Source organism: Trichophyton rubrum (genome assembly GCF_000151425.1).
Source record: "Trichophyton rubrum CBS 118892 genomic scaffold supercont2.16, whole genome shotgun sequence".
Taxonomy (NCBI): Eukaryota; Fungi; Ascomycota; class Eurotiomycetes; order Onygenales; family Arthrodermataceae; genus Trichophyton; species Trichophyton rubrum.
The window spans coordinates 148,550-159,781 of NW_003456413.1; the positions used below are offsets into that span (position 1 = coordinate 148,550).

Below are 11,232 nucleotides of genomic sequence, written 5' to 3' on the forward strand. Positions count from 1 at the left end.
AATAGTGCCGAATCTATCTTCCTCCACCCAGAAAAACCCACACTAAGATCCCCTAACGACGGAGCAACTCTTGCTGCAGCTTGCCCGCCTCTTTCCGTCTCCTTTGTCTCCCTAAACAACCGGGTGGGGGCGGCTGGGACGAGAGCTTCAGTGCCAACGGACCCAAGCCGCTGGCCCTTATCCGTCACTGCTCCATCCCTATGACCAGTTAATAGGCAGTGCCAGCAGCATGTCCAATATAATGCTGAGTACAAGCGTGGGCTTTTTGCAAGGTATCTCACTAACAATCTGGTTGACCCAAACACTGAGGCTCAAGATAGGAGGTTGGCTTGCTCGTGAACTGGTTATATTCTAGCCAACTAACCCATCGACGAAATAACTAACCGGTTAATAAGGGGCAATTACCAGTTTCTGCTTCATTCGGTTGACTATCAAAAGCAACATACCGTCTAAACGTATTATCAGGGGTCGAATATCGTGACGGCTTGCCTGTGTGATTCTCACGGACGATATGTTTGGCATCGATGTCGCTACAGGGCTTGCTGCTGCTTCACCTTACTACCCATGCAGCTTTTTCTCGACGGAGATTCTATAATATGAAAGCTAGGGGATTTGTAGATCCTCCCCCCAGCTACCTACAAACGTGCGTTGATACTCTACAATGAGGCTGTGTTTGCAATAATGGCGGCATCCAATAGGACGAGTTAATCCTGCGCCAAGCCAACTCTGAGCAATCAGAAATGCGGAAAAAAACAAAACCAATGAACTAAATAAGAAGCCTAAATTACAGCTTATTTCAACAACAACCATCACAATGAATCCAGATAAGACAGAAAGCCACGACGAAAACTTGAAGATGACAAGAACGACAAAAGACAAGAGATAGCCACAGCGGAGAATAGAGTACAACGAGACAGTCAGCCCAAAAGATCCATTGGGAGATCCCACAGTCGCCCGCGGCCCAGAAAACGGCGCATCAAAGCACTCGACGCCTTGAACTGGATGGTTGAGAAGCCGGTTCAGCCTGACGCTTCCGAGCCGATGTTGACGACCGAAGAACGCGGGACTCAGGGGTAGTGGCAGCGGGAGCAGCAGGGGGAGGTGGAACAACCACAGCGATGTGAGGACAGCGAGGTTGGCGTGTGGGTACGATATCCTGCTGCTCCTGGACAATTGAATCCAGCAATAACTCACTGCCGTCAAGCAATATCCGGTAGGACTCAAGAAATGCCCGGTTGTACTTTATCAAGGAATTGACAAAGTTAGGTTTCGAACCAGGTGCTTCCCTAAACCCTTCAGCTCTGCCAGGGAGAGTGTCTTCCCTGGTGTTGCTCTCTCCTTCCCTTGGCTCGGGATTCACATTTGCTGCCGGCCGACTGGCACCCGCATTTGTGCTAGGCCGACTGGTGCTGGCGTTTGCTGCCGGCCGACTGGCACCCGCATTTGTGCTAGGCCGATTGGTACTGGCGTTTGCCGCCGGCCGATTGGCACCCGCGTTTGTACCAGATCGACTGGCACCCGCGTTTGTGCTAGGCCGATTGGTGCTGGCGTTTGTGCCAGATCGACTACCACCCGCGTTTGTGCCAGATCGACTGGTGCTGGCGTTGCGAGGGCGAAGTCCCCAATTTAAGTCGACCTCGTACTTTAGTAGTTGCATAAACCCCTTATTTGGACGCAAGACAGGTTCCGAGGTTATGCTTTGGCCCGTGTCAGAGAGAAACCGTTTTCTGGACATAAAACGGTTGTGAGCTGCAATCAACCTCTGGGTTATTACTCTGACAGCTTCTTGATCGTGTGCTGTCATGGCTCTCCCCAGCATGTGGTACTGCTGCAGCTCCTCGTACACTCTGTTTACCTCCGCCGCCTCATGGGCAAGCTGGCTGCTGACCTGGACAAGATGTTATTGTGAGAACTTCCCTCTGTACATTGAAAGAAATAATTACTTACACTAGCACAGCCATCATCATCAAGTCCAGTACAGCGAGAACAAGGAGATCGGCGTCGCTGACAATTGATATTCAATCGTATCGGATCTTTTCTCCTGTATGAATACATACTTATCAAACAACGCAGGCATGGAAGAGTTGCAGGTAAAGTATTATCTGCCATTTACCATAAACGTAGTTAATGCAATGCAGCAGTGGAATAAAAGGCAGCAGAATGGTGACTGGGAGATGGCAGAGACTTGGGAGTTCAGAAAGATAGAAAACTGCTCTTGATTTTGGGAATGTGGAAGATGATTTATACCTCTTGAAATAGCTAAGGTGGATATCCATCCACCGACCCCTTTTGCTAGCTATCACAGCCCATAATACCAGTTATTATTATAAATTATCATTATCATTAACGGCTGGATGGAAGCCCCACATCTCCTTGCCTTTAGAACGAAAAAGAGCATGCGAGACCCAAATATCCATTTTTATTTGAATCAGGGGTATTTGTCTCTCCCTGGCTTACGGAGGAGTCTCGGTGTGGTTTTGATATCCAAGGAGACAGCTTCGTGCTATCTATGATAGATGATAGAAGAGAAATATAGGGGTGTTGAGGCTGCCAGCCAGCTGGACCAAAAAGCGTAGTCTATAACTGGCTGCAGAGAGAGTCGTTATATCATTGACGGAGGCCCGTAGCGAAGAGCAGCCTGGCCTGCCATTTTCTCTATGCAAGTAGCTAGGGTTACTTCTGCGGGTCCTGTAATATCCAGGAAGCTACTTATTTGGACATCGGGTAAGTAGCAGCGCACTGAAGCTGGCTGCTAGGCTGGCTTTAGGCAAGTAATGAGAGTCTTCCTTCGCCGGAACGGGTTCCCGGGCTGGACCTACGCTTAATGTGTAGTCGAAAAGGGGGAAGACGACCGGCCGGCCAGGGGTTGGGCCTCTCCCTGTTGTTATCAAGACTGCAGATGGAGCAGGGATCAGTGGAGTTTGCGAACACACGCTCGTCGCCAGCTAGCGGGAAGAGTGAGAGGCTCTCCGTGGCTGAGACTGCATCTTCTGCAGCAGGATAGCAATGGTCCTGCACTGCTATGGATATCCCTTCTGGTTTCTCTGTCTCTTGCGGCCAGTATCCGAGATTCGTAAGCGAGTGCTGCATTGCTAGTACCTCGACGAGACCAACATTCAACGGCTAAGAGGAAGGCTCCAGAATCCTAGTCTGTACTAGCAGTGGGGCCGTGTAGTCGCATATATGGGCGGTTTCTGGGACTGGCAGGGAGAAGAGAGACAGAAAAGCGATAATATTATCATCAGCGCCTCTGCAGGATTTCCCTTCTTCGTTCCCATCGCAAGCAGAGCCACCCGAAAGTGCATTTCTCCGGGTTAGAGAAGGCAAGACAACATAGTTATCTTATCGCGGCACTATATATTGCAGTTCATATAGAATAGAGAGTATAGATTATTGTAAATGTAACATCCTAAGTCAACATGAATTTAATATCCAGTCTTCCACTGCCTTTAGCACGGAGGCTTTATCGCTCCTTGATGACTCCTTCGAGAGTAGTGAATCATCATCGGATTCATCAAAAGCCACCCAGTCGTGGTTACGTATTCCTTGCTCGCGTGCCGAGAATTCATTATTCCGGAGCCAGATAAAAATATTTCGTGTAGCATGTTGTGACGCTGATTCGTTCTCTGGATTCAGAGCTTCATAGCTGATCGGTATATTTATTGGCAGGTCCTCCGTTAGTGTAAAGGTAGGCATAGTGGCTATCACGCATATTGGATGTACCCGTTTGCTGTCTCGACAGGCCCAATACCAATCCGCATATTGCAGATCGTGACCAGTACATTGTGTGTGCAGACGAACCTCAATTTCGGCATCTTCGAGCACTGTGGTACCAAAGGGCATCCATGGAACCAGCGGCCACCCACGGTTCAGTTCTGCTTGGCTGAGATAGAGAAGTCGGCACTCATCCGATCTTGAAAGTGCTCCATTAGTGATTAGTGGTTGCGATACAGGCGCCTGTATAAACGATTGTGTGACGCCACACCATGATGCGGCATGGGGTTCAATTGATGTTATACCGTATCGACCTTCTCGGAGGATATTTTTCTGAGTACCCGTGATTATACCACCGAGCCAAAGGAAAGAAACTTGCGGGACTCGATGCATCAGAATATAACCAAGTAGATGGCTCTCCTCGACAGAGTCAAGAACAGCAAATATAGCCTGCGTCCATGGGCTTACGGCATTGCAAGGTATCCCAGGTTCGTAAAATACACTCGACAAAAGAGAGAGCAGTCCTCGTGTGTTGCAACTCAATGTCAATAACCTGTCCAACTCTGGCATTATCTGATCCAATATAAAGCCACATTGCTTCGGCTCTTTGGTCTCCGGCACGGCTGATTGATGGCTCGGCTTCTCATGAAAAAATGGCCTTGGGAGTGACACTGGGGTTTTCTTGCTATTTAGCATAGGGAGGAATAAAACTGATGAGAGCGCGGCCACAGCCTGGTCAACAATGTTGTGTAGATTGCAGTATTCCGCGAGAAACCGAGCCGCAGTAGTAAAAGAAGGCGGGGCAGTTGGTGTATAACACAGAGGAGCACGGCAGGAAAGGGTATACTGCTCGACTGATTCCAAAGCAGTCGACCAAGGGGATCGAACTATTGCACTCTCCCACGTAAGGGAGGCCTGCCATCCCTCTCCAGGAGACAAGACAGCAGCCCACCATCTGGCGGTATCCTCATCGACGTCTCCTACGTCTACCATGACTTTGGTCCGCCCATCTCCCGTGTTGAGGCTGGCATAGTCCGCGTGGGTTGCAGTATATGCCATCTCGGCTCCCGGCATAAGCTCCACCCAACGCGCAGAGAATATGTAGCTCCACGCCGATATCAGCACGGAAAGATGATTGTCTCCATGATTAAACCATTTCTGATATATCGGTTCCTGGTTCTGAGAGAGAGCAAGCTGTGTTGGATTGTCGATAGAGACTGCGAGCGTAAGTCCCCTTTCCACACGAGGTAACTTGCATTGGCCGCGCGAAGTTTCCCAGATCGACGTGCCAGCCGCGTAGAGACGATTGTATTGACACTTCAGGTCCAACTCATGGATCAATGGGGGTGTATTTTGAAGTGCGGGCTGTATGTGGAAGCAGATCTTGGGCAGCCCAGGCTCTAGCTGAGCGCGAGAGAGAAGCCTTGTCCAGGTACAAAAGCCGTTTTCATACACAGCGCGACAGCTTTCTGGACTTGGACGTACGGCGTCTTCAGATTCCATCGTGAAAGGTAATGCTAGAGAGTGAGCTGGAAGTGTGAGCATGCTTGAGATGAGGCAGTCCTCTGATGCATCTTCTTGTACAAGCTAGGTGAAGCACCCCAGATGCAGCGACTGGGGAGTATTTTAAGTTTGTTATGTGTTTAGTTAACTAGCTTTGTAACTAACTAGTAACCCTAACAATTAATATTACAATTCTAAGTTTAGTAACTAACCAGACTCCAGTAGCTCGTCCCTGACAACTAACTAGTTTAAACTAAGTTTTGACTGGCGCATAACCTGAATTGGGCAACGAAGGCAACGAATCATTACATACAAAGAGTAACAGTTAACTTAAGTAACTAGTTAAGTGGTAAAACAACGCCTGGCAAATCGTTTAATTAACCCTTGTTATTTCTGTAACTAGTTAACTACCCGTACCCCTCCGGAGCCGTAAGTCATCCATCCTTGATACCGGGATAGTTATTTTTTCATTTGTACGGATATAGGCGGCGCATATTGGTGACGTCGTGCTGGCAGCTGTAAGGATGAGATGGGCACCACTGGCACAAAACATAGGCGTTGTCATCGATGTCGGTGTGGCTTCCAGTCTGGCATATTTTGAACACCTTCCGGCAGCCTACGACGGTTCAGGTATAATAGGAATGCGCGTCATTGAGATGCTGGCAGACTTTACACCAGCCTTTTTTCCCTGAGCTGGTTGACATCCTGCTGCTGTATTAGTTAGGTGACTCGACTCTGAACACTCTGTCTCCTCCAACATCAACGGTGACTTACTCGAAAGCGAGTGGTAGTTATGAATGCTGAATTTTTCCCGCCAATGGCTGCTGCTGCGAACTGTTATTCAACTTATGTTAGCATGTACAAAAAGACAAGGAGGAGATAACTGATGAAAAGGCACGTACTTGCTGCTTGGTATCCAAATACCTGATCTGAGAAATGCTAGAAAATGAGATGAGTCGAAGGCTCAGAGCCCTGGAAGCCCTTTTATATCTTATCCCCCTCCTAACAAATCAAGAAAGGGTATTATTGGTTAAAGCCATAAATACAGGGGCATGTCTCATGGCATGAACTGGCTCTTCTTGGTGTCATCATATTGATATTCCCAGCCGCAAACTATTGGCTGATGTTCAACTAAAGCGAGGGACAGAAGGTCTTTCAAACAATAATAGCAGGCACACGGCATGTGGTCTGCTGTGCCAGCCAATCCCCCGCGGGTGGACCTAACACACTGATATCCAATGCTGCCTACGGTGGTGCTAGAAGACGACGCTGCCACCTAGAGTTGGATGACGCCGTGATTGGAAGCTCTTTAGGCGCCGTGACTGCGGGCCTGCGGCGTTGTGAAAAGGCGAACAACTCATTGGCCACGATCAAGTCCGATGCTGCCTGGGAAGCGGCTAGGGGTTTACGGTGTGCATGCATGAGAAATTTAAGAGCTAGCGTTTGAGACCAATAAGGGGAGTCCTGCTTTCTGTTGGAGTCTTCGTACGGCTTTCGAGCTTTCGGTGGATGAGAAAAGGAAACTCAATAATTGGATAGACTGCTAAATGAGAGGTCTTTTCATTAACTAGAGAGTTGCAAGTATCTTAACAACGGCGGATATCAGGAGGTGTTGTGGTCATGAACATGAGAAAGGGCCTCCCCACACCGGTAGCTCTGGTAGTTTTAACTGTCAAAGTCTGCCACTACACCAAAAGGAGTGAGCCCACACTAATGGTAGTTAGGCAGAGCTGAAGTTTGACTTTAACTAACCGCCGAGCTGGGCTCACTCTGACGAGGCTTGTGAGTTCAATGGACATGCTCCACTAGTTAACTAGTTAGTTACTCCGCCCCGTGCCCGTTGTAACTACGCAGGGGTTGTCGTTGACAGTCTGGGTAGTTGATGAAGGAGCTGATGACAAGGATTTCTCTTCCCATGCGAGTTCTATTTTCAACTCTCACTCTCCATGTGGCCCGGAGTAAAATATTAACAATGAGTCATGGAGGAACCAATTTTCCTTGGCCAATCGAGGTTGAAAGCTTTAAGCGCCGCTCTCCTGCTGACCAGTAACTAGTCATGTAACTCATAACTAAGTTGGTTGGTTGGTTGGCTGGGCTTCACTTCAACTAGCTGTGGACCAAGAGTTGAAATAACTAGTTAACTAAGTGTCTCCCGCGTATATTTGAGAACACTGTCGTCGCTCCACCGTATATACCATTATGGGTCAGTGCACGATCTCTTTATTAATATCCCTTTTCAGTTCAGCCTCATGGACCATGCAGCTTGGAAGATTAACCTTTTTACAACGACAAGCAGCTCCCCTTAGATGCGAAGCCAATATTATGTATTGCATCTACGTCTATTCTTGCTTTCTCCCGTGGTCTGTTATCAACCCTTGGGCACCGCAGCTTCTTCCTTGTTGATATTGCACGATTCGTTTGGCTTCCCTGACCTCGCAACCTTTGTCATCGTCTTTCGCTTCGCCTTTATTGCAATCTCCTCCTCCTTGGCCCTTTTCGTCTCGTCGCTGCCATACATCTTTCGCCATTCATCTGCCCTTTCTGGCTTGATACGAGTGAACAGGTGCTCGGCCCTGCCAATCTCATGACCAGGCTTGATAGAATCTGCATTCCAGCGGTCTGGGATGAGAAGTGGATCAGCGCGGAGCTGTGCGTTGATGGAATTGGCTGTGTCCGGCATGTATGGGGCAATAAGTGACGCAAGAAGGTGGACAGTGTTGGTGGCTATGCCAATAACTGCCGCACATTTAGACGGTTCATTTTCTGCAAGGCTGTTGTCCAGCCTATTCAGCTGCAAAAATCCATTGCTCTGCTGGGATATCTGGAGAACCGTCGACCAAGCTGAGCGAATCTTGACGGCATCAAGCTCTCGGTTGTATTGAGTGAGGAGCCTGTTGATCTCTCCCTTGAAAGTAGCAAAGGAGTCTCTCCCTTGAAGTAGCAAAGGAGCCTTCGTGGTACTGGGTCCAGTTCGGCACGATATTGTTGTAGTGACGTGAGTTGACAAATTTCAGAACACGGCTGACGAAGTTGCCCAAGTTTTTGAGGAGCAAGTTGTTGTTGCAATTGACAAATGCGTCCCAGGTAAACTCGCTGTCACCAGTTTCCGGGCGGTGGGAGAGCAAGAAGCAGCGCCAGATATCAGCAGGGATCCCAGTCTTCTGGGCTGAGTCTCCAAAGACCCCAATACCACGAGACTTGGAAAATTTCCCGCCCTTGTAAGTCAGGTAGTCTGTCGTGGACAGGTGATGGAGTTTTGTCCAGGTATCCTCCGTGCCAATTTGCGAGGCAGGAAATATCACGGAGTGGAAGATAACATTGTCTTTGCCGATGAACTGATATAGCTGAACGTCTTTGGGGTTACGCCACCATCTCTTCCACTGGTCGGTATAGCGAGCAGTGATAGATACGTATCCAATACAAGCATCAAACCATGAATATATGACCTTGTCTTCATAGCCCGACAATGGAACTCTTGTTCCCCAGCTAATATCTCGGGTAATGCTGCGTGGCTTCAGTCCTTCTTTGAGCCAAGATGCAGTGATGATAGCGCCGTTATTCGACCACGAACCGTTCGTAGTAGAGTCACGGAAGAAATTTTCGACCTTGGCCTGCAACTTATCCAACTCCAAGAAAATGTGCTTCGTGTCCCTGGTGACAGGCGTAGAGCCGTCAATTTTGCAACGCGGATTTCTGAGCTGCAGGGACTCTAAGAGCTGGCCGCAGAGATCGCACTGGTCGCCGCGGGCATCGGTATAGCCACAGCCGGGGCACTCGCCTTCCACAAAGCGATCTGCAAGAAATGAATGATGCTCCTCGCAGTACAGCTGGGTAGTCATGCGCTCCTCCAAGAACCCATTCTTCTCCAGCTTCAAGAAGATGTCCTGGGTAATCTCGGTCTGGAGTTGCGTTGTGGTGCGGCCGAAGATATCAAAGCTGATGTTGAACCACTCATATATCTCAGCATGAATCGCGTGGTATTTGTCGCAGAGTTCTTGTGGCGTGCAATTGTCTGCCAGGGCCTTTGCCTCCGTTGTGGTGCCGTACTCATCCGCCCCTAGTGAGAGTTGAGAGTCAGGGGCTGCTGTTTTAACCAGAGGATAATTTCATAGACTGCCGGCTTACCACCGACATATAGAGTGTTGATACCGCGTCCTCTACAGTACCTCGCGAATGCATCCCCAGAAAGGACACACCCGATTATATTTCCAAGGTGTGGGACATTGTTCACAAACGGTAGAGCGCTGGTAATAAGGATATTCCGCTGGCCAGGCACGGGAAGAACGGTGCCACCAGCCATAATGATGGGAACAGCCTCGAGCCCGTCTAGGGTGCTTGTAGGAGACCTGCGAAAGACCAACGATGTCTTTTGAGGGCAGTGGGAAGTTGTTGGAATAGCGAAGCTGTCGCTGTCGCTGGCCGGCCTCCTCTGGGTGTTTGTTCTCCCCAGCCGGGCGTTTGCAAGTGCGGTGTCACCTAGCCCTCAAACATGCTGCATAAACTCCGGCACCCCCTGGCCTTTGTCTCCTTGTCTCCTTGTCTCTTTGTCTCCAGTAGCAGTTCCAAGTGCGATGGCAACATAAAGAGATGCTCGCGAGCGTGTGCAGTGCAAGCAACGCAAGTGCCAGCACTCGGAGCCAACAACCTGCCTGCGACACCACGAGGGCCTCCCGCTGCAGCACAAAATCGAGATCGAGTTACGCCCTCTCTATCCGTCGAAAACGCACGCTCGACGCCCCAGTGAAGACAGTCGAGAAGACAACGGAGCTTCAGAGATGACGTTGCTGTTGGTAAGCTGGCGGACTTTATCCGTCAAAGCACAACCTTGACTTCTAACCCGTCTCTCGACACGCTAATGACGTTCGAGCATGGTAGCATGGAGCAGTTAATGGCTCTGGACAGGACAATAGGGAAAGATACACAGTATCATTCTTTGCACTACATGACAGTCTTGATAATGCACGTCTATCTCGCAAAGCACCGTCTCCTGCAGCACTATCACTGGTCCTCACCACCTCGGAGGAACAGCCGGATATACAACGTGATGCTGCTGTCTACGCGGATATAAGACGGAGAATCATGCAGACCACCGAGTCCTTGATATGAGTGATGGACGACCCAAGACTCATGGGCTGCATCTCCTGCTGCATCTCATGAACCAGTTACTTTTCAATGCGATGGGCTGCGATGCAAGGTGCATGCGTCTCTGAGTAGGTCGTCTCGCGGTAATTCATCGACTCCTCTGTCCATCAGATGTCCAGGCCTCTTGCTAACGACTTCTCTATCTCGGACAACAAGCAAACGAAAGGGGTATCTATCTGCCTGTGAAGGCTGCTCATTGTCGAGGATGTATCTTCCGAACATCCTCTTGGACCATGGTTGTGACTTTGGCTGTGAAAAACTCCCACCTCAGCAACACGCCACCCAAGGGACATAACAACGCTGGTTCTCAACTTCTCCCTCCCACCGTCGACTGTCTGTCTGCTGTCTGTCTACTACCGCTGTCTACTTCATCCTCCGCCCGCCCGGCATCTCGAGTTTCATCTTCGTCAGCTTAGAGTGGCGAGCCAAGCTTTTTTCCCTTGCCGAGCCGTAGTCTTGGCACTGCGGCTGGAAGGGCCAAGCCGACTTCCAAGCTTGTTTCTTTTCGTCGCAGTTTTTGCTTGCTCGCTTGCTTCGTCATTATTGATTACTCGTGTTATCCTGCGCCGTAATCGCTTGTCTTTCCATCCTTCAGCTCAGCCATCGCCAGCTATCGACCAGGTACCCTTTACAAGCGATGGGCGAAGCCGCCAGCTACTACAACCCCGGCGCTGGCACCGGTCAGCCGCCAGGGGATGCTAACTACCAGCACCAGCCCCAGCCCCAGCCCCAGCCCCAGCACCAGCACCAGCAATATGTGCCTCAGGACGCTGCATATGGCGAGCTAAACGAGAAGCAGACATTTGAGCAGGCCTTCAAGGTCGAGAAGCCCAAGTGGAACGATCTATGGGCAGGTATTCTGGTACGCAATCC

The 11,232-nt window shown here is 49.8% G+C and overlaps 4 protein-coding genes across 4 annotated transcripts in view; 1 reads left to right on the top strand and 3 right to left on the bottom strand.

Moving 5' to 3' along the window:
- Positions 1-164: 164 nt before the first annotated feature.
- On the bottom strand, positions 165-2,055 carry TERG_08569 (uncharacterized protein; the record flags this gene model as incomplete). Its single annotated transcript, XM_047748977.1, has 2 exons — positions 165-1,888; positions 1,948-2,055. 2 exons carry the CDS (start codon positions 2,053-2,055, stop codon positions 977-979), a joined length of 1,020 nt encoding a protein of 339 aa, XP_047604970.1. The 3' UTR covers positions 165-976.
- Positions 2,056-2,922: 867 nt separating this feature from the next.
- Positions 2,923-6,504, bottom strand: TERG_08571 (uncharacterized protein). The gene has a single exon (XM_003230918.2). It carries the CDS (start codon positions 5,257-5,259, stop codon positions 3,415-3,417), a length of 1,845 nt encoding a protein of 614 aa, XP_003230966.2. The 5' UTR covers positions 5,260-6,504; the 3' UTR covers positions 2,923-3,414.
- Positions 6,505-7,585: 1,081 nt separating this feature from the next.
- On the bottom strand, positions 7,586-9,727 carry TERG_08572 (methionine-tRNA ligase; the record flags this gene model as incomplete). Its single annotated transcript, XM_003230919.2, has 3 exons — positions 9,343-9,727; positions 8,213-9,274; positions 7,586-8,148 (listed from the first exon to the last, which is right to left on the bottom strand). Exons 1-3 carry the CDS (start codon positions 9,515-9,517, stop codon positions 7,586-7,588), a joined length of 1,800 nt encoding a protein of 599 aa, XP_003230967.1. The 5' UTR covers positions 9,518-9,727.
- Positions 9,728-10,996: 1,269 nt separating this feature from the next.
- Positions 10,997-11,232, top strand: part of TERG_12714 (uncharacterized protein) — a gene marked incomplete at both ends in the record, with an annotated part of 1,719 nt that continues 1,483 nt past the window's right edge. The window contains one exon of the mRNA XM_003230921.2: positions 10,997-11,221. Within this exon, the coding sequence (XP_003230969.2) occupies positions 10,997-11,221 (225 nt within the window). The remainder of the gene's footprint in view (positions 11,222-11,232) is intronic.

Bases quoted from the DNA above. Each gene is read 5' to 3' on its own strand.
- TERG_08571 (XM_003230918.2), bottom strand. From the start codon at position 5,259: ATGCTCACACTTCCAGCTCACTCTCTAGCATTACCTTTCACGATGGAA.